General features: G+C 41.9%; 1 protein-coding gene across 1 annotated transcript; it reads left to right on the forward strand.

Moving 5' to 3' along the window:
* On the forward strand, positions 1-26,927 carry LOC118411662 (QRFP-like peptide receptor). Its single transcript, XM_035814140.1, has 6 exons — positions 1-382; positions 21,347-21,555; positions 24,272-24,466; positions 25,038-25,136; positions 25,507-25,662; positions 26,686-26,927. Exons 1-6 carry the CDS (start codon positions 1-3, stop codon positions 26,800-26,802), a joined length of 1,158 nt encoding a protein of 385 aa, XP_035670033.1. The 3' UTR covers positions 26,803-26,927.

Raw genomic sequence — 26,927 nt, forward strand, 5'->3', positions numbered from 1 at the left:
ATGGAGGGGAACGCGTCCACAGCCTCTCTCCCCACAGAACAGCTATCATTCCCAGACAACTTCACCTATGGTAACGTCACCAGCACAAGCTACTTTCCCTACCCAGGGGAGTTTCGCCATCTCTCTGATGGAGAGAAAGCTGGAAAGATCATCGCCTACATGGTTATTTTTACCATGGCCATAGTGGGGAACTGCCTCGTCATCTACACCGTGGCCGTGAACAAGAAGATGCGGACCACCACCAACTTCTACCTGACCAACCTCGCCGTGGCTGATATCCTGATTGCCGTGTGCTGCATGTGGGTGGCGCTCATCAAAGACCTGACGGACCCGGTCTGGATATTTGGAGACTTCATGTGCCGCTTCAATACCTTCATGCAGGGTTAGTCTGTTTTTCTACATCTCACTGAAAAGAACTCCTGTAGTGTAAGTAACGTGTAATTCACTCGGCACTTAGAAATCGTAATTTCATTTCGCCGAATGTAGTTTCACTGTTTCCCCATGTGTGTATACGAGCCCACAGAATGTTAGCCCCCTACGTGTACATACCTCAAAGTAGCCACACAGACATATTCTAAACCTCCGGCGAAGTCTTGCTTTGTTATTGGAAGGTAAATATGCTCACTAGGTAATTGTGCTATCTGTAATTCACTTTGTCTTCTCGGTACCAAACTTTCACGGTCTGAGAAAATGTAACTTGTTCTCACAACTAAATGTTCACGGTGAAGGTATTATTTGCTATTGTCACCAAGAAGAATTATTTGTTATCGGTAATGATAAGTTCACGTTAAAGTCATCACCATGAAAACAGTGAACATAAAAGTACAATGAAATAATCAGGAATTACAGGTATCTAATTTGCTATCAATCTATTGTGATCTAAACAAGACGCTTGTATGTTAACAGAGCTTCAGATTGTAGCAATATACTGGAAATGTATCTGATCTGAGCGATAGCTGGAACCAGAATGACATTTAATACCTACTTGTTATCAACATATTTAATGTGGTTATAATAGCATTTGGAAAGGATTCCTTCTAAGGATTGATTTACAAATATGGTTTTGATAAATGTATTTAATCGCGGCGGCTTATGTTAGTATTTTTCGTGGTGACCGCTTCACCGCGAAATTAAAACCGCAGCGAAATATATGCCCTGTCTTCTGTCCGCATACCGCCTTTTCTAAGCGCTGTGTTTCTTCTTCCTCTTTCTTTTGAGGCTACCAACTTCAACATGCTGAAGACTTTGGCTTTAATATGTACCCACTGTAAGGTGTGCACCATCGCACACCCTACTCTTTTTTCAAAAGGTGTGGCGGATTCTTTAACTTTAGTGAGGTGTGGCTCTCCCCCCACACGAGAACTCCATTCAACGTCTTATCCGAGGGACGTCCCTAGCCGAAGCAAGGTACTTTTTCACCTGAGTGAAGTGAAGGAAGCCGTGTTACGGACCTTTCCTAAGGGCACAAGATCGGTGTCACGGCAGGATTCGAACACGAGACCTGAGTCAAACACGCTGCCGCTGCGCCACACGATCGCACTTCTCCCACTGCTGTAGTATGATGCATTGAAGGCTGGTCGCATTGAAGGCTGGTCACGTACTAATGCAAGACACACTTGACACATGAAAACAGACCAAATCTTTATACATTTAAGACACGTATATATAGACCAGTGACAGTTGATCACACCAGCCCTGCCGATAGCGACTTATCTGTCTGTCCATAGTACGCTTGCCGAGTCATAGTAGGAGTGAGGCGGTGCTCTATAACTCGTTTTCCGACCGGCCGTCCGTAAAGACACGGTGTTTCCATTATGTGATTTTAGCTTTACGTTTGTTCCACCGCGAACACTTAATTTTCTCTTCATCGAACGTAAATGTAGTTACAGTACCGTCCACTCACAACTGAACAACATAAACACACGGACGAATTATGTCCCATGCAACACTAGTCAGTGTCAGTGTTTTAATTTTTTTTTTCAAGAACACCATCAAGTATGTAATGCCAACACAGATGATTCTTTCATTATCCGAAAACTGCCACAAAAACGCTTCATCGAAAAGTTTAGTGCACATGCATGCCCATGGGGCAAGTGGACAAAAACAGATACATGAAGTGATGGAAAGCAGGCGAATAATCTAAATATTAACATAAAAAGAATAAGTGATTGAATGTACAGACAGAATATACAATAGGGTTCTAAACCTACATTAACTACTGTTGCGGCGTTTGACTTCTTCTTTGAAAACAGTTGAAAATGAAAGTATTTTCTATGATAGGATGATTCGATGATCTCAGTGGGAAGAGTATATTTTGAGGTTTTTTTAACAACGAAAAGCTTGGTGTGATTTCGGACACTTTTCCGAATAGTCTGTTTCTTTCGGCATCAACTCTGGGGCATTCACAAAGGACATTTTCGACTGCATTCGTCGTGTACTACTTACAAATTCTTTCATGAGCAGGTAGCTTTTTATATCTCCCTCTCTCTATTACCAACGGGTGCGAACTAAGTCTTAACTTACATATTGCAGAGCGGTATTCAAAATTGTTATGACACAAGCAGTCTTCCATGTCGTATGCTGTTTTTAAGTTTTTGAAAAATCTAAGTTTTCTTTCGTCCACCGATGAAAGGAAGTTTGAAAGTAAATGTCATTCAAACAATGTACAGGAATAGCTGTTGTCTATGATGTCTGTATTCCAGATGTATGAGTAGCCGCTGTTGTTAAGTATTTCCTTTACATGATGAATCCAATTTTTCCTGCGACTATTCTCTGGTAAATATTGTTGTGATAGAAGCGGATCTACTTGAAGTGGATGTGAAGAAATGTTCGCTTGTCGTAGCCAGTATTGCACTATATGGAATGAAACATCTACATCAACTGGGTATTACCAAGCTCCGTTCTATATGCCGAATATAGAGAATAGAGGTTTGAGAGCAAAATTTATTAAATGTTAACCACCCACCCGGGATTCAGACCACGGTTCTTCTATTCCTAAGACCGCAGCGTTATCAACTGCGCTACAGAGACATGTGTTTGGCTTGTTCTCATTTAAATGTCGAAATGCTGTCGCCTGACTTTACGGCTTGATATGGAGAAAATTATAGACAACATCACTGGTTCCTTCATTTTTCCATAACCCCTGTAATGTTTTACAAAAGATGCACAACAACATTCGTATTGATTGATGGCTTTGACGGTTATTATAGCCACAACCAAAATCGGACGTCAGACTCAGCGTAAAGCCGGGGGAATTGTGACAACCAGCAAAAAGCGTTAAAGCTTATGAGATCTACTAGTGCAGCACCAGTAATCCACGAGGCATTTAAAACTGAGAGAGTTGTCGTAGCCGCAGTGAGCCGAAGAGAATGGCAAGGAAAGTCCGTCAGAAAAAGGCCATGTACTTGTAATCTCTCGTCTGTCAGCGAGCGTTCTGGGGTCATGAATACGTCAGTGCAGAAGAGCAAAGATAATGGATATTCTAAACCTTACCCATATTTGTTTGAAAGGACCAGCATCTCACATCTCCTAGATTATACGCCTCCGTACACAAGGCACGAAGTGTGGTACATCGCTACCTGTCTTGATTTCACAACGATCTATATAAATTTAGATGTCAACATTTAAATGATCATGCATATCACATCTACCATCCAAACTTGGCGTGGAATATTAAGCAGTCAATATCATAAGCAAAGAGCGACGACTAAGATGGCTTCCCTATATGTGAAGAAAGCTCACGGATTGGTTTCCAAAATCATACGCTACGGGGACGACCGCAAAACGGATGGGAAGACAAGATCAAAGTTCAAACAACCCCCCCCCACTCCCTACTTGCCTCCTTAGGCCCCCTCCCTCTCTTATCTACTCGTTTCAGAGCTGCTTTATAGGTCTTACAGTATGGTCGAAGATTTCTTTAAGGGACGAAAATTAGTGCGAGTGGTCATCCATATAATCAAATATACATGGCGTAACAGGATAAAAGTAGAGCTTGCTGAAGAATCCTACTTGAATCGTCTGAAAATAAACCCCATCATTAGTCAGCTGTGGCGATATACGAGTGAACAAAGACCTTTCACATTGATATACAGCTCTGGCTGTGTTTTACCATCGAAAAGTCCATTGTTCTTTTCCGTTTCAGAGAGCGATAGCTTTCTTGGAATGCAAGCGGATTTATTTTTTACAACAAGGGTGAAATGACCCCCTTTAGGTCGTTTCGCTTGGCGGAGAGCAATTCCATCAAATTCGATATGACCATTACGTGTTTGGGTGAGACCTCTAACCCGCGGTACCACCTGCTATGCCCAAAACGAATTCCCGATGATATCCTCGCTGTCATCCTCGGCACCATCCATACAGGATGTCTGCGTCAGCACGGTGAAAAGGTCTCGGTGTGTAGTACATGTTCCTGCTGAATTATTGGCACCTTAAGCCTCAAACGATGAAAGCTATTTCATCAACTCGAAGGATGTGTGCTTGTAGGAAATTGAGTCAAAGTGACTTACCGGTGGGGAGTGGGAAGAAAGGTAACGTTACAACAAAGGAAAGTTCAAATCTAAGTCTATCGCTGCTTTTACAGTTTGTTAAAGATATCCCACTATGTAACCTTTTAGCCCCAAATTCGACACGTTCCTCGAGAACAAATCCCTTCACGTGAATGACATGTTCAGTCACGTTTTAGCTTATCTGCATCGTTTAATCATGTATTTCAAGTGTTTGGGAATTATACAAAAACATTACGCTACAAAAGGTTCACTGAGTTTCCGAAATCGTCTTTAACTGGTGCAAATAACAACGTACTGCACACTGGTCGCATAAGGCCCTCTCCAGTTTGGCTAGATATTTATCTCCATGAAAAATGGAGACATAGTTTTGGGTGTGTCTGTGTGTGTCTGTCTGTGTGTCTGTGTGTGTGTGTGTGTTTGTGTCTGTGTTTGATATTTGTGGTCAGTATAATTCAAGAACCTTTAGATGGATTGTAATGATATTTGGAATGTGGGTAGGTGTTGGGAAGACGAAGGTCAGGGTCAATTTTGGGCCCCCTGGTATGTGACCTTGGTACTGCAGCAGAAATTCCGTTTTTTGTATCTTTTGACCTGGATGTGCTATGGTCTTGATGTTTTGGCGGCAGATAGCTCGTAAGTGGTGTATGATTGGGTCCCCTAGCAGGTTGCTCTGGGGCGTTTTTCTCAAAATCTTCTAAGGAAGATAACTGGACAAGGGAACAAGTTTAGATGATATTTGGTATGTAGGGAGCTGAGACAGAGATGTACATAATCAAGTGCAAATTATGCAAACTGGCACTTAATTTGCATAAACAATGAGGGAAATCTATATTTGTAGTGTTTGCCATCATTAGACTGAAATACCTGTCATATATGTAGTTTGTGGCTGGTGGAACATTAACAGATATCAATTATGCAAATGCTGTGTTGAAATGTCAGTAGGCACTCCACGTGTAGTTAAGCACATAAGCCAGTGGGAAGCCATCGGTGGCCATGTGTTGGTTTGGAGGATCACAAATGGTGATGTATGATGTTGTAACATTCCTCCCTGGATATTGGAATGCCATTATATACTGTGGATGTATTTGTAAATGTGTTAAGAAGCAGGGACATCTAGGAAAACTACATTGTCCTAATGTTACACAGCTGGGCTTTAAAGGACAGAAAGAAGCAAACAAATAAACAAACAAACAACCAAACAGTCACACCGAAAACAACACCTTATCTCATGAAGGTGATGATAGTTACAAGAATGTACTTTTCGTTGGTCAGTAACGTGTGAAAAGCTTCGAAGATCTCTTGTTATACTTATCATAGAATAGCATTGTGGGCATTACCCAATATAATTAAGTTCATCCTCCATTGCTTTTCTTATACAGTATCTCCATGTTCTCTTGAAAGCCGGGTAGTTATAAAGCCTAAAGGAGTTCTGAATTGCAGAAGAGAGTGTTATTGTCCAATAGATATCAATTGTATGAACTGAAAATGCATACTACTTCACATTATACGATATAGTACCCACTAGTCTCACGCGCTTTAAAAAGCATTCAGTATTCTGCAAAACTACCCAATTTATAAATTGACTGATAAATCAAATAGTCTCAGCTTATGTCTGGTACAATGTGTTTCACAAGGTCTGACAAATCAAGGTGACAAATCCAATTTGAGGGGAGATAAGAAAAAACTAGTCTTCTATGTGTTCTTTGCTATGTTGTGAGCAATTGACCTTCTTGGTGTGCTTATCGCTTCACATTCATGCCGAAAATATTCACGATGAAGGAAGTGTCTACGTACAGGAGATACATGGTCTAGTAAGTATCATATTAATTTACAAACACACGTTGTGCAATTCACCACAAGTGAAATTCTGAAAAATGTCGGCTGATTATGTATTCATTGATACATAATCTGTTCACTTCCTTCTGAAGTTTAATACCCCTTTAAGGTTTGGAGGCGACAAGGCCTGTCGCAAATGTACTTTCATGTATGCTATCAATCGCATCCATTAACTTAATAGGATGATCATCTGCGTGATGACGCACTGTTACGCTGTGTCAAAAACTATTACACTTAAACTGCATGCGAACGTGCCTTACATTTCAAGTGTTTGTCAAGTGCTTTCACTTCCGTTTGTATCTTGCCGTCCTAGAATCACTTGAATACACATTCAGTACTTAATATCATGAGATGTGGTGTCTTTGTTTGCATGTAATGATAACTAAGCCTAGACATGATATGTTGACATCCTTCTATCTCATGAATCTCATCATCATGGTCTAGTCAGTTCAGATTGTTTTGGGGGGTTACAGCGCCTGGTGTGGGCGTAGCGGCCAATCCTGGAGTCACAGACTGTTGCAGTTGTCACAGGACTGAGGTGTAATCCTTGTCTGGTTGTGTGGGGGCTGTGTGCCACCCTTTGGTCCTCTCTCCTCTTCTCGCTGGTTTTAATGCCAGCCTTGACAGCTTGTCACCCGCTGCTGCGGTCAGCGGCCACTGCCTCCCAGTTTGTTGGGTTGAAATTGCCGGACTTCACGTCACGTTTCAGGACGGACCTTGTTGCAGGTCTGGAGCCGGTGACAAGCTCGCCATCCAACACATCCTTTTGTATTCGGCCGTCACCCTTTCGCCTAACATGACCGAGCCATCTCAGTCGCCTCTGGATAAGCACGGCAAACATAATGGGCATTCCGGCCTGTGTCAGGACATCCTTGTTGGGGACACGGTCTTGCCAGCTGATGCCAAGTATTCTTCTGAGACAGCGCACGTGGAAGTTGTTGAGTCGGCCTTCTTGGTGAAAGTACAGTGTCCAGGCTTCACTGCCGTACCAGAGCGTGCTAAGTACACACGCCTAGCATACCGCTATCTTGTTGTTGATAGTTAGCATGGCGTTGCCCCATACATGGTTTCCTGGCTAGGCGAGCCAATGCTGTTGCTGCTTTGTCGATGCACTTATCCAGCTCTGCGTCCAGTGACAGGTTGTTTGAGATGGTAGGTGAACTCACCCACCACCTCGAGGATGATCAGTGAGATGCTAGGAGTGATACTTACGTCCTGGGCCATGGCGTCGGTCGTCTCTTTGATGCTGATCGTGAGGGCAAACACTTTGCCTGCATGATTGATTGAAGCAGTTTATGAGTCGCTATATTACCTACTCTGTGTGTGCGACCCAGCCAGCGTCGTCCGTGCATGTCTTCATGAAAAGACGAAATCATGCTCAGGAGTTTGGGAGGACATCCAATCTTCTGCATCAGGGTAAAAAGGCCTTGTCCACTGACCAAGTCAAAAGGCTTGGTCAGATCGATGAACGCAATGTACAATGTGCGTCTTTGTTCTCGATACTTAGTGAGAAGGCCATGTTGATGGTTGATCTTTCTGCTCTGAAGCCGCACTGTGCGCTTTGATAAACTCGCTCTGCAAGAGTCTGTAACCGGTTTAGCACTATGCGGACGAAGGCTGTCCCAACGGTGCTGTGAAGGGATATTCCACAGTAGTTATTGCAGTCACTGCGGTCACCTTTGTTCTTGTAGAGCGTGATGATATTAGCGTCACGCATGTCTTGAGGAAGTTCCGAACTGTTCCTTCTTCCCGGTACTGGAGTAAGAGCTCTGAGACAGCAGCTCGATGGGAGTCTGGTCTCTTGTAATGCAGCAATGTCAGTATTAAGCCTGTCCAGCTCGCGGTTGATGATGGCTGTTTTCTTGTAGATGGTCGGATAGGCCTAGACACATTGTCCTGACGTTCCAGCTTGCCAGACGCAAGATAGATGATTTCACTTTCTTAGCAATACCTTGAGTGTTGGGATTTCCGCCCGCTTTTCATGTTTGACAAACACTAAATTATAAGCTCCAGGCACCCTCAGAAGCAGCATACGTTGTCGAACCGACACTTTAGTATTGGCCGGAGTTGCCCGGCTTGAGGCGGGTGGTGGTCGGACAATGGTCCATCCCAACGTCAAAGTTGTCCCGTGGCGTCCTTCCTGTGCCCCAATTTGAAAGGGCTTAGAACCCGTAAACTGACAACCTCCGGTTTGTGTCCACACTGTGCAGTGGGGATGGAGTAACTGTATCCCTCTCCGGTGCGCGAAGCCAGGGTAGGTATATGGAAATCCTGGGTGGCCCAATCTTCAGGATCCCCCTCTCGGCCTTACTGACCGGGTCCAAAGCAAAGCATATCGTTTGGTGTCAGCTTGGCTGCAGGAGATGCCGGAACGGTGTTCACATGAAGCAGTGAACCGCCTAACGGGTCTCCACTCCGCTCTGGCCGTTGACTGCCTAGAAACTTTATCTGCTATCAAGTCACATATGATAACGAATTAATTCCTGTTATCTAGAATGACCTTATCATGAATTGTGTGGAATAATGTGTTTATCAATTTTACTCCCACCATATAAGATTCAATCAGACGGTTATAACATGCTTTTCCCACAATATATTTGGCCGTACCACACACGAAGTGATGGAGTGTTTCATTATCTAACCTTTCAATATCCAAAGTACCACATCTGTCATCTTCTGCAATAAACCTCCCCTGCAGTAAGTCTTTTTTGTAGGATTGCATGGCGTAATCTACAGCGCGTTGGGCGTCGTGCTACCAATCTTGTCGTGCTACCAATCTTGGTAGTTGGGCGTCGTGCTACCAACCTCAGCAAAGGAACTTTGCACGACGTTCCTCACTTCACTCAGAGGTGGAAACGAGTACCTAGCTGCGGTTCGGGCCGTCCCTCGGATAGGACGTGACGTCCCGTGTTACAGGAGAGCCTCAAACACGTTATAAGAACCCAGCACACCTTTCGAAAATGAGTAGGGGCATGTCCCGGTGTGTGATGGTGCAAATCCTTCGATATGGAGTTGGTGATTCACTTTAAATCACTCGGATTGAGGCCTGGCGAACCTCCGTCTCGCATCAGCCACACGGTGATTTTCTTCATTCACTCTGACGGGAGACCTGGCGCATCCCCGTCTTGTAATTAGGTGTGTAACCCCATAAGGGGCGGTCAGTGACCCGTCTTGTGTAAGCACGTCGGCCGATGATGAAGCCTCCTTGAAGGACGTTAAAGGAAACTTGTAGAGATTTGGACACTTTTGATCATAAGAATTTATGCCATATGTGGGCCGTGATACCGGCCCATACGGGCGTATGACCCAGGATTAGAATGATTCGAACGCACTTCGCGCGCGCGCCGCTGTCAAGAATTGAAATACGTCGGAATCAACGGGTTTTTGTGCGATAGAACCTAATCTTGCAACTTTTGGTGCACTTCGCATCGAAATGTACGTTTTTGGGGGTGGGGGTGGGGGTGGTATGGCATAAACAAAATACAACACGGTGTACATTGTATTCCGCATCACCCTCGGTCCCAGCTCTCCCGAGGGTCGTGTCGGCCTACGGCCCATCCTATACCCGCGGCCAGGCTGATACCTCGGGTGATACGGATTACACCGTGTTGTATATTACATACACATGCAGCTTAGTTTGCATTATAGACACGTCGAGATTGCGCTCTAGATGTATTTCTAAATCAGGTCATTAAAGCATTCTAAAATGTGACATCTCTACGCCAGACCACAAGTAGCGAACGGTTCGTGAAATTTTTTACCAATCCACAAAAATATCACTAGGTTCATAAATAATTTGGCTCACGCTGATCAAATTTAAGACAAAATTTAAGACGGAATGGACTAACGAAATATGAACTAGAGTTCGGCGACCTCATACCTCCATGAAAATTTAGAGCTTTTGTAAATTTCATGCAATTGACTAACACATTAACATAATTTATGCATGGCGTTGTTCAGCATTCACTAACGTACACATGTCACAATTATAAAATTCCCATTATTAATCATAAAGCGGTTTTGCAATTTTTACATAAATTATGCAAATAAGTTCCTCATTACCATATTTGGTATCTGCTTATATTCCACCTATCATAATTAATATGTGTTACATTTATTGAAGTCCAGTTATTGAAAACAACGGAATTATACAATTTCCTCATTAATTATGCAAATTAACTCCTCATTTGCATAACATGCATATCATTATGAACATCTTTGCCCCAAGGTACCCGCATGCCTAATATGATGCCAATCCGTCAATACTTTCTGCATTTATCCTCTTAGGAATGTCTTGACAAATATGCCCCTGCAGTTCCCAAATTAGATGTTAGGGAAACTTACCCCACTTTGTCATGACACTAAAAGCTATCTACCATCCAAATGTCACGACCATATCACGTACGGGACAAGAGATACATTGAAAAAACTGCTATGATAGAGTATTCTCATTAATTATGCAAATGTACTCCTATTATGCATAATTAGTATTTTATTTTGTACAACATTGTCTAAGGCACCTACATACCAAAAATCATGAAAATCCGTTGTTCCCTTCTTGAGTTATCGTCTTCAGAAGTTTTTGACAAAAATGCCCCTGCTATCCCAAAACTAGCCGCCAGGGGGCCCAAACTTTTTTCACTTATTCCTGAGCACAAGAGCTATCTAACACCTCAAAATCGTGACCATAACTTGTTCAGAACACGAGATAGCAAAACCGGAAGTTGCGCTGCAGTACCAAGGAAGCCGCTAGGGGGCCCAAAATCTAATCGTTTCTAGCTTTCATCACATCCCACCAACACACCAAGTATGAAAGCAATCCGCCCAGCCGTTCTTGAGTTATCTTGTTGACAGACGGACACACACACACACACACACACAAACGCAGGGTAAAATATAACCTCCATGACATTTCATGGAGGTAATAATGATTGCAGAGCACAAACATTACGGACGCTACCTTGCAATACGGATCAGGCATTTGGCTTGTACAGTTTTACACATCACTAAGTTCCAACACGTAAGAGTATCTGAATTCGTGAACTTAGAGCATGTCTTGGACAAAACTGAAAGGGCTCGATTTCCATTCTGTTTGATGGCTTCAGTTGTTATTTGAAAGTCGATTTTCTTCTACTGCATAACGTTACCTGTTGAGACATCTACTGCGTCCCAATTTTCCCCAACAAATAGAGAAAGCTCTTTGTCAAAACCCTTTTGACCTTTGCAGATTGCTGCCCACTGGATACCCCAAGTTTTACAAACTAATTCTGTGCTCAAGCACTCTGTGATGGACGGAAGTGACTCAAGTTTACTATGGCTAGGTAATTACCTCCGCGAAACGGCGGTTTTGTAGTGATTTAGTGTTTCTGGTTTGTCTTGCTGGGTTCTGTACACAGTTCCGCCACTGACATCGATTTTCGCCAAATGTGACAGGGGTATAGGGACGGTGACCAACGTTCACTGAGACTTCGGTTGAATAAAATACTTGGTTAAGCTGTATAGAACCATAGTCTGTATTTGCCAAAAAGCAGTTACTCGAGCAACTGGATACCATTTTGGAAACGGTGAGACGTTTCAACTAGCATCCACTAGTTTTCGTCAGTGACAATCTAATCTAACATACATCGAGGTAGTCTGCATTTGCCATATATATCACACGAACATCCCATTACATTTTCATATATGACATAAACACCCCATAACATTAGTCGACCACTCATCTTTCTAAACCTTCTCGTGATGTCAGAACGGCGTTCTCTAAATGGGAAGCAGATCTGTCAGTGGTTGCGTTTCTGCCAAACAAAATGGTCCTCCAAGAATCCATTTAACTCCATGATTACAAGAAGTGCACCGATTCCAGAACCTACGACAGTCCGCTGGAGTATGCATTTCCTGTGCCTTTCGTCGATTGCCCCCGGCTGACGTGTTCTCCGCACGAACACAACATGTGAGAACGTGAGCTGCCTGCAGAAACGACCTGTTATAAATACAGTGTTCTGGTATGGCGACAAAATTGTTAATTGGGCTGCCCTGTTAGAGACAGGCATGGATTTGTGCTATTTCTTTCAGGGGTAGTCACGCCATTTTCAAAAACATGGAGACGTATGTTGTAAACCGATGAGCTCGTGTGTTACGGATTACTCGCTTATAAATCCACTTTCATGCTTCGCTGTATCATATCATAGTGAATGATACTGAATGTAAAAAAACGTGTCTCACAAGTGATTGTCAGTTGTTGAAGGGAAAGTTGGAGCATCGCCGAAGGGATCTGATTTGCAGTCACGACCTTGCGTGTTTGATAAGTGTAAACGATTCAAGCCTGTGATTTAGAATTGAGCTCTATATGTTTGATCCGTGATCCCAATATCTAGATTTAATAAGGCCATGTTGATTTGATTATACTGCAAAACTGATGCAAGGGTGCGAAAAATACAACGTTTGGCCCACTGAAATCCGAGTGGTCAGGAAGGTTGAAGAAAAGACTAAAAGCACAGAGTAAGACATCCAAAAAAGATGGATTCTTTATTTCTATTCTTTCACGCCTTCGTCTTTGTCTTTGAAATTCAGACTTTGAAATTGACAACATCCGTTTTACAATATTTTTGTTGCAATTTACGGCAAACATTTGTTCCTTCCACAGCTGAAGTTCCGAATCTTGCATGGCGGCCTCCTATACATATAAATGTGGACAAATTATCGTAACCGAAAGGAAAGTGCATGGGAATAAGGCCTACCAAACCAGCCGTGATGGAATGATGGATTGAAACTTCGTTATCTATCTAAACGTGCGTACAGCTATAATTACAGCTGGAATTGTCGGGTCGCCTGGCGTATTAGTTGTAGGTTGTTGAACACAGAACCCAGAAGTACTGGGCTCGAATCCTTTCAGGCTACCGAACTTGTGCCCTTGCAAAAGATACTTTAATAACACGACTTTCCTCACTTCACCCAGGTGTAGAAATGGGTACCTGACTGGAGAGGTAAAAGGCAGTGGGAACACGGCCCATTGGCGAACTTGAGCTTCGTGTTGCCGACCGTTGAACACCAGCCTAATATCATCAGGAACTACGAGCCGTATTAATATTCGCGTTCTCTAGTAAAGCTGTTGATAGTTGACACACATACAGATTTTCATCGAAAACATAACCCTCTTGGCGAAGTAATTGACGCTTTCTTGTAGCCGGTTCCGGTAACCTCCTATCATAAAAGTGTATGAGTCATTATGATCTACGTTTGGTATTGTGTTGCCTTTCTCATTCCCTTTTCACTAAAATGGTGAGGAAATATCCTTCCTAGAAGTCTTCCTTCCTAGTACCAACGGGCCGTGTCGATTTTTATAAGGCGAAGAAATCCCTCCAACCTACGAGGGATGGAATGGGGGCGTGCAGTGAGGTTCAATCACACAGTTATCTCATTCATAGCATTCAGTCAGTCTCAGCATGGGTGGGAATGGAAATTGTCCACAGAATCAATAGCGAGGAAATGTAAGGCAATTTCTTTAATCAGGGTATCTGGGAGGAAGATCTTAGCGATATAACAAACTGCCTAGTTGATTGAAAGCCGTTCCGTCTAGTTTGTAACGTAAGAAGTTGGCATATCAAAACGCCAGTGGGGTTTGAGGATCAGAACAGTATCGCTAAGTAGCACACCTCTGATATCGCTCAGGAGGGGCCTATTAAAACTAACGAGCGCTATGAGAGCGGTTTCTCTCCTGTCACGAATCTCGGATATCCCTAACATAAAGGGATAGATCAATGCAGGTCGGCTCGGATCTCGTTAAGTCGACGGTAAGTCGTCAGTAATTACTAGTGCGGCTATTTCACTGGACCGCGACTAGTTTGCAACAAACTGTTCATTGCGGCAAATTAGTCGCCAATTTTCCTTTGCGGTCATACTAAGGTTATCTTTTGAAGCTCAGATGACCAGGTTATCAGAAACCTATGTACAACGACTGAAATGGGAAGATGAGATGGGAAATGATAAAAGGATGTAAAATTATGGTACTTGGCGCAACATCCGTAACGTACATTGTACCCTGTGCGATTGTTGAGCAATAAAATTCATTCATTCATTCATTCATACATGTACTATGAAAATATAACAAACTTAGAAAAAGCGGCTATGATAGAATATTCTCATTAATTATAAAATGTACTCATATTTTGCATAATTAGTATCTCATTTTATACAACATTGTCTCAGGTACCTACATACCCCAAATCATGAAAATCCGCTGTTCCCTTCTTGAATTCATCCTCTTTAGAAGTTTTTGACAAAAATGCCCCTGTCATCCCAAAACTAGCCGCTAGGGGGCAAAAACTCATGTCACTAATTCATGAGATAAATATAGTTATCTAACACCGAAAAATCGTTACCATAACTTTTTCAGAGCACGAGATAGCAACACCGAAAGTTGCGTTGCAGTACCAAGGAAGCCGCTAGGGGCCCAAAATCTAATCATTTCCAGCTTTCATCACACATTACCAATACACCAAGTATGAAACCAACCCACCAAGCCATTCTTGAGTTATCTTGTTTACTTACAGACAGAAGCAGGGTAAAATATAACGTCCATGACATTTCATGGAGGTAAAAAGAATTTATAGTTACAGAAATCACCAGATAGAACGCACACGAACCGAATATACCCGTTTTCACTTTATCATGTAACATGTAATGATATATGTTCATGCAATGATATATGTCTAATACACATTTATTAAAACAAGCAAACATTCAAACTGACTCAGTACTTATTATAGAATTAAATGGTGCCTGTTAGGATCTAATTCGCGCCTACTTCGCGCCCGTTGGTGCATTTTAGCGCCTATTCATGTGTCTAGTTCGCGCCAATTCGCGGCATTTTCCCACTTGCGCTTTAAAAAAAATGCCGGTGCATTGGTGCCTGTTTGCACCAGTTGGCGAATGTCAATTGCCAAGTGTCACTAACAGGGTTGGCCCTGTGGGATATCCTATTGACGTATAAATGGCAGTAAGATTCTGATTCACGGTCCAGAATCGTATTGAAAGAAGATTGCCGAGGGTCGATGACATCAAATGAATAGAAATGGGACGGTCGGACTATATAAAGAGGACAAGGCCTTATTGATATTGAGGTCTTTCTTTTCAACTTTGAGTTCTCTTTGAGCATATGTTTAAGAGGAAGGGGATTCCTCGTAAGCTTCACCGTGACTGTTGTTGAAGATCACGTTAAGAAATTTAAGTAAAAGTACAAAGGTAGGAGAAAGAAATTAGATTCTTGTATATGACAAAAGCTGCTGGGATCCTGAAAAGATTCAAACATTTCTGCAAAGCATTTTTAGAGTTGTATGTACATATTCAAAAAAAGACATTGACTAAAACATGTCAAAAATAGTCACCCTACATATAGTGCTGAAATTTGAAGGAATTCAAGACGACGAATGCAAATTGTAACAAGAGTCCTCATACCTCTATGAAATATTCCGTTCTTGCTTTACCTTGTGTCATCAACTATGTAAATAAGGATGTAAGTAGCGTTTTGTATGTTATATGATGGCCCTTTTATTCAAAATTTGACATGTTCACAGATCTTGAAGTACCAAAGTATGGGTAAATTCTACCCAGGCACACAGAGCTTGTTGTCACTAAGTCGTTGTTACGCTACTACTTCTACTACTTTCAGTCAATCTATACACAGACTTTGGCACAAATTGTGCATTATTCAGGAGTCAGATACAAAGTATACTAAAACAAACCTATATATCAAATCTTATTAATGTACACAATAGAGTCAACAAGGACATCAATATTGAACCTAATATTTATCTACCTGCCCCAATTTACATCACCATAATTACACAATGATCCCAAAACACATCCTTCATGCAACATGACACCAATCACACAAACAAATGCACACATACAAAACACTCCCAAAGGGTCTACAGACAGATAAATTATACTACCGGTATAATAGTGACCACACATCAAGCAGCAGTTGATACAATTTTCATTGCAAATATCTACAACAACCTGCTAATGTACGCTAAAACACTAAGGCTCACAGCGTCTACCCACGTACCAAACATAATCACAATCCATCCAGAGGTTATTAACAGTGCACATACCAGCTCCGTGGTAGTGCGCGACAAAAAAGGGACGAAAGGCTTCCGGGGGTCTATGTTTGAGTTGAGTGATGTCTCATTATTTACTGCGGAATGACATTAAACACCAAGATGGTTGAAAGGCGTAAGAAATGGTGTGTTTTTGGTGCAAATTGTGTTTCGACCTGACTCTCATTTCGGGGTATTAATACGCCTTGAATGCAAACAGGCTCCGTTACCTAGATTTCCCTCTGAGGTGCTGTGTAAGCGAAGATGCAATGCCGCGCGCCGTGGATGATTAACTGTAGTATTAGAATTTTCTTTATCTCTCACCTCACCTGGCTGGATTACTCGCAAGGTTTTTCTCTTTCTGACAGTTTTTGCCGAAAAACCTTATGTAATGGGTTCTATCCAATGCGAAAATGCCCAATTTCGTGCATCATTTTCTGTATTAAAATATGTATTTTCCCTTTAATTTTTATATGAGAGAAGTTGAAGGATCAGAAGTCAGTTGGTCTTGTAGCTGAAGATATATCCTCTCATCCCATATACAGTTATCATGCGTCAGGATAATTCCCTGGTCGCTAGACTTGAGGGTGTGCCGCCTCCAATTGAAACCAGAAATAAACTGGAGTGTGCCCCCTTAAGATTTCTGGCCGGAACCACAAAACCACAAATGTATGCGACCCTGCAGGACCACAGCAAACAGCTAGTGGGGCCAAGTTTCTTATGTTAACAAGTGTTTGCAACCTGAACATCAATACCACAGAACATCCCAAAATGGACCTTCACTGTCCAAATCACCCCACCTACCCACCTGCTAAATAGCATCTCAATCCGTCCATATACTGCAAAACATCATACAGACCAAAAACAATAACTCCATTTTTCATGGAGTTAACAAATAGCGGCAAAGACGGAAGGATGAATACTACTCGCGGCCCGACGTTGGCGAGCAGCCAGAGTGCCGTAATTACAACCGAAATTAGTAGTTGGGCGGATGAAGGAGAAAGTTCACTAGCTTAGATAATTACTTCCAAAGTCAATTTAGGCACGGAAGCATGATGAAGAAGTCCTGTTAATAGATGTGTAATAACAATGGGTTTGTTATCGGCAGAAACATGTTTTTCCCTTTCCTGAGATTGACTTTGGTCATCTCCGTAGCTGTATTTGGCATGTCTACTAAGCCTCCTCAACAGGAGCATTTATTCGAAAATCTACAGCAGCTATATCAAGACTTTCAAAAGGACAAATCATAAAGACTTTTAATCACAGAGAATCTGACAAAATCAAGTGAAGTTTGAGTGGTGCTCTCGATTATATTTTTCAGACTTTGATTTCCGCTGATATATTACTTTCGTCTCTTATGTCTCCTCTTTGATATTGATATTCCGATGAAGGTGATCTTTTGGAGCCAAATTCAGCAGTTCACACCGGCGATCAAATCAAGTCCTAAGAGTCCCTAAGAATTTACAAGGGAACTGAAGAGCACACTTTGGGTTAAGTTTCCGAACCATTTGAGAGAAGATAAATTCGATAGAACTAAAGATTTTGACCCCCGTGTACCTTGTATGAAAGTATCTCAAATCCCACGCCGCGAGAACGGCTTTCGCTAATGGAAGATGCGAAGATAGTAATAATTGCACGGTCGAAGGTTTTCAGAGTGCATGGAATCAATGTCAAAAACAAACGATGCCCCTTATTATATTTCAGCCATACCATAGGTATGGTGAAATACTAGTATATTGGGTTCGTAATGTTTCTTCTTTCTTAGTCGTTCCTGGACCGAATGACCTGAAATTTGGCACAAGGGTAGAGTGGGCCAATACCCCCAGGTCTTTTGTTTTTCATATCTGCCTCTAAAACGATTTTAATGATGAGGTTTTATGGTCATTTTTAGACCAAAACGGTATATTTTGGCCCCCTGTACCCTGGTATTACAATTAAATGACCTGAAATTTGGTATAGATAGGCATTTGATATTTGGTTACATGATCCAAGTAAAATTATTGGCGTAAACCACTTTAAAATTATTAATTTTAGCACTTTTCTGAGGGGAAATTGGCTTTCTTTCGGCCTTATGCCGTGACGTCACCACAGAGCTCCACACCTGGAAGGGCGTCGGCTGAAGCAAGAGTTAATTGAATTTAATGAGCCAGCCAATCAGCGAAGAGGAAGGCGAAGGATAATTAGTATTCATAAGCGGGGCCTTTCCATCCCGTATATATAGAAACACATGCATATCGTGAACATCCAGCGGACAAATGTCACCCTACGCCAGGTTTTATACATATAAAATCGTAGTTTGTAAGGATTTGGATCGGTAGCAGGTACGCGTTCCTTGAACGTCAGAGTACAAGTCTTTGTCGATGAATTTACCAACATTCAGCGTGGCAATATCAACCATTTTCGGTACATTTGACTTTAGCAGGGTCAGTTGAGACAAGCGAGAATAAGTTACTTGGCGGAAATTGCTGGAAAATTGGCCAGTTTGCGTTTAGTTTTGATACGTAAGTTTGACAGTGGCGAGAATGATTATTTTCTCATCAATATTTCTCGTCGGATTTTTTGAACTGTAAATCTAAATGATTGGCTTACCTGTGCAATGTTTATATGAATAAAGATCAATGGGCACTGAAATTATGTGTAACTTATTGCTCTTACTAGTCAATAGATCAGCATTTTCTCCATAGTGGCTACCTGTCTATAGTTGCCGCATTTCTCTCACTGGACTGGAAAGAAAAGTGCTGTATTGTTTCCCGAGCAAATGTAGGTGCTTCTAGTGTTGCTGTTGTTGTTGTTTTACATTAACTTTGAACATTCAAGTTGTACGTAACTTTAAAATGCCAGAGTTTGAGCCCCAAAACACTCTCAGTACCAGGGTATCACCACTGACCTCCGAAAAGAAACCCTCGAACAAGATAGAAACTCCTATCCTCCGGGTCTCGCACGCTACGAGAAGCAAATGTTTACACTAAGACAAGATTAGGTTCGATGGCTGATTGCATACAAAGCAAAAACAGTCTGAAAGTGGTATAGAGAATTATATACTTAACAAAGAAGAAAAAATGAAATATATAGATAAAGCCACATCAAGTTAAGTTGTTGGTCCTGGGATTTTTCAGGAAAAAATATGAAGCGACAGGACGGTAAAATTATTTTCAAAGTTTGAGACGTCTCTGTTTCGGTAATTGTTCATACAAAACAAGAAGATTTAAGTTTGCAGCGTGAAGAAAACAAAGACTACCACTGCACAGTACCCGCACCTGCTTTCATTTTCACTTACTTTCACTGCACTGATAAAGGTACCCACATCACAATGAGCTTATAACGGAACCAATTATCGTACTGGAAATTGTTGAATGGCTTCATGTTATATCATGATGAAAATTTTCTGAATAGAAGATTGTGGTGATTTCTTTCACTTTCGAAAAAAAAGAGCTGGCGATTCCAATGAAAACCAATTAGTTATACCTAGGAGCTCCTGTGGAAGAGTATATTCTTCCATATGGGCCCGGGGCATATTGGGTAAGCTCCATTTGTCTTTAATTCTTTACGATTAGACCTCATTCGAATCTGTATCTAATAAGAAATGCGCCTCGGACTCTTCATTTGTTGAATCTTGCTTGAGGGGCCGGCGTGTGAGGGTATAATTTCAAGGGCCGAGGAGTCATTGTCCGGTTAAGGCCCGTTACATTCATCCTACCATATACATGTAGCTACAACTGGGTTTTCTCCTCCGGGCAATAGAACCGTTCGTTGTATGTTTGGTTGAGTTCAACAGTTACACATAAAGCTTTTACCCCATTCTTAGCAGATCGTCGACATTTAGGGGAGAATATCTGGAGCAATTTCTTGACGATATGTCTGAAATCCAGCAGAACGAATTTCAAGTAAAGCAAATCAGCCCTTGTAGTTCGTTTGATGAAATAATCCTGGTAAAGCTCTGAGATTTAGACTGGTAACTGATTCGGAGACAAACTAAGTGTAAAATTTAAAGCTCTCATTCAGAATTGTTGTTATAGGTACGTCTCGTGTCTGCCCTGGAATTATGCTTAACACACACAGCTACACAATGTCAACTAAACGTTTCTACTTACAAATGTGATTATCGGCTGGGGAGTTTGGAATCATATATTCACGTTTCATTTGCGTTTCTGCTTTGTTCGTCATCCACATGTTTTCATTGTCCAGTTTAATATTTTAATTTCTGTGCTACCCAATTGGAGAATATATATGCGCCCGCTGCCACTTTGCTGATTAATGTCTTGCGAATAAAAATTGTGCCATAGTTTAGTCACAAGTTAATAATCTTACAGATGAATGGATGGTCGTCTTTAGTCATGATTAACTGTTCGTCAACTGAATATGTACCGGGAGATTTCGATCTCGCGTCTTCACGAAATGTCGAGAGTTTCTCGTTTGTATTGTTCCATTGATTATGCAAATAAGGCAGAGAGTTTGCCTATTCTATCTTCATGTCAACTTTCAGGTTATTGGGGGGGGGGGGGGGGTTACAGAGAAAAGTCAATTTGACAGGAGGAGACAGAGGTAAAAGCATAAAAAACAGTTTATTTCACTCCCATATTGTAATAGCTACTGAAATATGATACAGTTACGCAGAGGTGTGCCAGACCCCTGAGGCCCCGTTCAAGTTTGGGCCTAGAAGTAGCTTTGTGTCGGTGGCTTTCAAACGGTGCGTCAAACCAAAAACAGCAACATTTTCTTCATCGCACATTTAATCTGATTTGTAATGTGCAGAATGGTTATTGAACAAAAAAGACATTTTCGGCCTCAGTTGTACATATATACTGTACGCACTCGTGTGACCGCTTCCTAAGAGTACCAGAATATCGAATGCAGTAATGAACCTTGCTAGCAGATAGCCGGATTTATTAACAACTGGACGCTTTTCCCCAGGCGTGTCCATCACCAGCAGTATCATCATGCTGACTGTGATCGCCATCGACCGTTTCTACGCCATCATCTTCCCGCTGAAGGCCCGAATCACGGAGACCAACACCGCTGCTGTCATCTCCACGGTGTGGCTCATCTCCTGCGCCGTCAACGTGCCGCTGCTCGTCGTGTCCGAGCAGAAGCAGTGGGAGTGGGACGATGGTGTGCTGGAGGTGAGATATGAATTGTACAAGATAAGTTCAGACTTCAAGTCCTTACGATGTCTGTATTCACATATTTCATGTGCAGACGTACGTACAATATGCACCTCATACGCACCTCAATCGTTTTTGTACGTTTTAGGTACGCAGCTAGATTCACAGTTCGGCCAAGTACGCGTAACTGTTACGTTAAACTGGCACAAAACGATTGCGTATGAAATATGTCAATACGGACCTCATTCGAACTTGATATACATAGGGTGCACTGGAAGAGTTCATTCTTGCACAGGGGGATTTTTAAAGATTCAATTTTGGGCTATTGTGTGATTAGAAGAAGCCCTTTTTTAGTGTTCCATGGGTACCGGGTGATTTTGGAACAGTTTATTGTTGCATGAGGAGGGTGATGGCTGAAATACGCTGCATTTGCTCTAGAGCAAATGTCGGTATTTCTAGTTGTGGCAGCATCCTCACTTTAACTTCGACAGGGTGGGCGCTAATTCTAAATCTGCCGATTATGATTGCTGATCTCAAGTCTGACATATCTAGTGACAAACAGTCCCAGGGAGTAGCCAACATTTGTCCTGGCAAAATCTTAAGTTGATTTACAATTAAATGTAGAAAATGGATGATAAAATGTTTGCATCCATGTACAGTAAATACATAATTGTTTGAATGGATGTAAATACTTAAATTGTTGAATAAATGTAAATACAGAAATATTTGAATGAACGTAAAGATAGCTCTGATACACCTGCCATTTGTGTCCCGGCTATAGATATTATTTGATAAAAAATGATGTTTGTATGAAATATACAACGTTACAAATAGTACCTCAAACTGCAATCAATGTCCGCCCGTGACGTCATAGACATAGCAAACACCCCGACCGCTTCGGAACTCGCATAAACGTTCTTTTGAGAAGTAAACAGTGCAAAACCATCGAGACAAATAATTGCCACAATGTTGGCTTTTTTGGTTCTCAAAAGACCGTTTTGATAGTAAGAACGTTATAAGGCATTTCTGTGACATAAGCACTTAACAACCATCTTAATGGAAGCGAGCAAGTCGACCTAATTGAAACAGAAACGACAAAGATGCCTGACTTGATGCTGTTCACGTTTTGCCACCTGATTTCGCATCTTAGATTCATGGGTTTACTTTACCCGAATGGCTTTCTAAATTGCACTGTTTGAGCCTGGGAAAAAAGATGTTGTGCTTCCGGTTATCGGACATTCCTAATCGAAATCCAACCGACCCCCTAGTTTTCTAACGTCCGAGTGATAAAAATCTTTTTCCAACAGTTTTCTACCTTTGTAAAAGGAGGTAAATGTAAGTTAAATCTTAGATGGGTGACACGGTGATGAGTGTTAACCTTCTGATTTGGTGAAAAACAAGTCTCTGACTCATTGTTTTTTTACCTATGAGGATCACTAGTTTGAAATGGTCAGTCTTTAGTCTGACGTCATCTGTTTCATGGCGGACGATTTTGAGATGTCGACTCGCACTGTCTCCTTTTACGGTATAGAAATTGTTTGAATGGGACACATTGCATATCTTGCTAGGAGTAGTGTGTGGTTCACGGATGAAATTATGACAACTTTTCTTTTACATTATCTTCAATAAAGATGTTCATTTATTTTATGTGCACTGTAGTATCATAAATTTTCTGTTTCAAGTACAGAAACCGTGATAATACGAACCAGTGACCCAAAGTATCGCAAGACTGGATTAATCATGTTAAGGACATTCTCTGTTAGCATGGCTTTGGACACATATGGATAAAACCTGAGGCTTATCATGTAGATTATATTGTCAACCAACTACGCCTTCGGCTACAAGATACATATATACAGAAGTGATTTGATTTTATTGAAAACAATTCAAAACTGTCTTTTCTTAGCAAGTCAAAAGCATGTTATGGACAAGAAGCATACCTTTATGATATAACTAATTTTGAAATTCGAAAAGCGATTACTCAGTTAAGAATCAGTAGCCATAGATTAAACATTGAAACAGGCAGATACTACAATGTAGCCCCTGACCAAAGGTTCTGCCCTTTCTGTCCAAATCATATTGAAGATGAATTTCACTTTTTAATGGAATGTTCTAGATACGCTATTTTACGTTATGAGCTATTCACATTTCTCGAATCTACTACAGCAGATTTCAAGACATTCGATGCTACAGACAGATTTGTATATATATTTAGATGCCACAGCTCCTATAATGCAAAGATAGGCAAATATATCAAGGACTGCTTTGCTATTAGAAAGAGTAATGAAAATCATGATTAGCCCAACTCGATTGTAACACTATATCAAAGACTTGTGTTAGCCCTTCTTGTTATGTTAATTATGATATTAAGTCTTATTCTATTCACCTATTTTGTACTTTGTGCAACAGTCGTTGCCATACTTTGTACCATGTACAAATGTCAAGCAATAAAGTTCATCATCAGTAATTTGATAATGAATAGCTGTTCCGTATCACCTCTTCTTCACCCTCGAAGACAACAAAGACAATAGACGCGGGTTCCAAAAGATCTGACAGATTGTAGTTTCCTGTCCTTTATACTCTTGGACGACTAAAACCGTATCTTTGTGTGTTCACTTGTTTGTGGCACAGATTTGCGACCTACAGAGGACTTGAATCTACTGGGCTAGCATTAGTGTTCAACCAACAACCCTAACCACCAGACAACCCCAACATCTTGTCGTCTTGTTTTAAGGTCTGGTGTGCAGAGAAGTGGGATCAGCACCAGAAGGCCATCTACACCTCGGTGTTGTTTGTTGTTCTGTACGCCATCCCACTGGTGGTGATGATGGTGGCCTACTTCCTGCTGGCCCGCAAGCTGTGGCGCACCACTTCGCCAGGCATCGCCGCCCTCTCCATCCAACAGCTGCAACTCAAGGCTAAGAAGAAGGTACGTATTAAGCAGTCGATGAATCAATATCTTGCCGTTACTGTTTCTGGATTCACTGTATAAAACTGTAATGCTCAAAGAAAAACGTAACTAATTATGAACATGGGCTTCTTTTTTCTAACTTTGCCATGTGACCAGATGTGCGACACATTGTCGTCGAAAAAGAATCCATGACCTCATACCTTTGCAAAATAATGTTTACCTTTTCGAGTGACGTACAAAAAATGTTTCTTGTGGAGGTCCGTTATGGGGCTCAAACCTACACGACTTACTCTCTCTCCCAAGATTGATCTACCACCCCAAAATGAAGACCATAATATCATGGCCAGAACACGAGATATTATTTAAAAGATTGGAAGTTTCGTTGTAGCACAGTATCAAGACACCAGAGGGCCCAGGGATAATCATGTCGATACCTCATTAAGATCTACTCAAATATCAAGACAAATCACATTCTCCACTAATCGTGTTCACTGAGACAGCTGTAGTCAACAGGCAACCATTCATTACATGTATGATGTTTGGAACATCACTGTAAGAGGTTAGGCTAACATGTTGTCGTTTTCCACAGGTTATCAAAATGTTGGTTGTTGTGATGACGGTGTTCTTCGTGTGCTGGACCCCTTACCATGTCCTCCAGATCTGGCTGCAGTTTGGAATTCTACCCAAGGTATTTTTTTTCAATTAATAAAAATATTAAACTATCTTTCCAAACGTGTGCAAAAATACACAAAATGAAAAACATTTAGCATTTGACAACGAAGTTGGGCTTTAGATTGCTGACAAAAAGTCGCGACATTTGGCATCTTGTTACATTCTCTTAATGACCTACCTGAAAAAAAACACTTCAAAGAAGCCAATCTTATTGGTTCTTCTGAATCTAATCTAATCAGGTCGGATGAAAGGTACAATCTCCTATTTTGACATTTAGCTTCGTGACCGGTAACAAAGGGTTGCCATGGTTACCGCAAATGTTTGTCGTCTTGGCAAATCCTTAATCCTATATGAAATGCTAACAATATTGGCTGTTATTTTTCCAGGAGAGCCCGCCATACTTCAAGCAGCTGCGGTTCGTGGTGCTCCTGCTCGGCTACTCCAACTCCGCCATGAATCCCATCATCTACGCAGGCGTCAATGAAAACTTCCGGAAAAGCTTCCGGGATGCCTACAAGTGCAAGCACTGCCGCCGAAATCAGGTAGCTTCTATACAAAACTTGGCTAAATATTTCTTGATTACACTAAGAGGTGACAGCATTTATAAATAAACACATACGTTTGTACATGATCATGATGACGCTATTGAACATCGAATCTTACAAATCATGCTTTTAGCTCACGGCAGCCGATTCGAAACATGGCGCCGCGACTCGCGAAAAATGTTATTTGATAAAAGGAAGCGCAAATATTATTTAAAAAAATGCAATCGTCTGTACTTCTCAAAACAAAGTTTGTTTGGCTGAATCGGAGTACCAGGCTCCGAACCGGCTGCCATGTTTAGTGGGACCGCGTAGCGCAGCGGGACCGTGTTCGGTCGGTGACCGAGAGGTCGCGGGTTCGAATCCGGCTGCCCTGTTACCGATCTTGTGCCCTTGGGAAAGGCACTTTACACGACTTTTCTCACTTTACTCAGGTGAAAATGAGTACCTAGCTTTTGCTAGGGCCGTCCCTCGGATAGGACGTTTAATGGAGGCCCCGTGTCTGGGGAGAGCCATACCACAGGCACGTTAAAGAACCCGCCACACGCGCGATGGTGCGGTGTGAGTGGTTCAAAACCTACAGCACCTTGGCCGCACCTGGGGCAATTACTATCGTATTGAGGTCACCTGTGGGGCGCCAAATGGCAGCTCGCTCCAAACCCTTGCGAGTTAGCCCCCCCCTATTGTAAGCTCCTCGCAATTCAGCCTCTGGCTGCAAAGAGTGAGTAGTCGGCCCACACAGTAACAATAATATTTACTGTGACGTCATGAGCAGAAATAAAGTTGGCGGTAGGAATCAAGAACATATCTGTGATTTGTAAAATTCAATGTTCAGTGATATCATAAGGTATTCATGATGGTTACTTGCAATCAAAAACTTGTATTTTAGTGTCATTTGTGACATACTAGTAATAATTCTCGAAAAGACAATATCGATTTGCGCTGCTCTATTTGTCATTACTATTGCATCGAAATATTTCTGATGTTATATGGCCTAAACGTTGATGCCGGCATGTTGTTTAGGTGCAGCCGGATGGGCCTGCGGTGTGGCTGGAGCATCCTCACGACAACATCGAAACGCACAGCACCCAGGCACCGCAGGAGCTCCGCATCCAGGGGCACAATACGGCCCGGGCCTGAGGCATATGCAGTTTGGAAGAAATATTGCACATAGAAGTTTAAGTGCATTTGGTGCCGGGGGTGCACATAGGCATTTCATTTTTTTCATTTTTCAGTTGTTTCTTAGATCTTGCTATGATACCAAA

The sequence above is a fragment of the Branchiostoma floridae genome, chromosome 3, assembly GCF_000003815.2.
Source record: "Branchiostoma floridae strain S238N-H82 chromosome 3, Bfl_VNyyK, whole genome shotgun sequence".
Lineage (NCBI taxonomy): Eukaryota > Metazoa > Chordata > Leptocardii > Amphioxiformes > Branchiostomatidae > Branchiostoma > Branchiostoma floridae.

Coding starts and splice junctions, on each gene's coding strand:
- LOC118411662 (XM_035814140.1), top strand. CDS start 1: ATGGAGGGGAACGCGTCCACAGCCTCTCTCCCCACAGAACAGCTATCA. Junction 24,467..25,037: donor AACTCAAGGCTAAGAAGAAG/GTACGTATTAAG, acceptor CGTTTTCCACAG/GTTATCAAAATGTTGGTTGT. Junction 25,663..26,685: donor AGCACTGCCGCCGAAATCAG/GTAGCTTCTATA, acceptor CATGTTGTTTAG/GTGCAGCCGGATGGGCCTGC.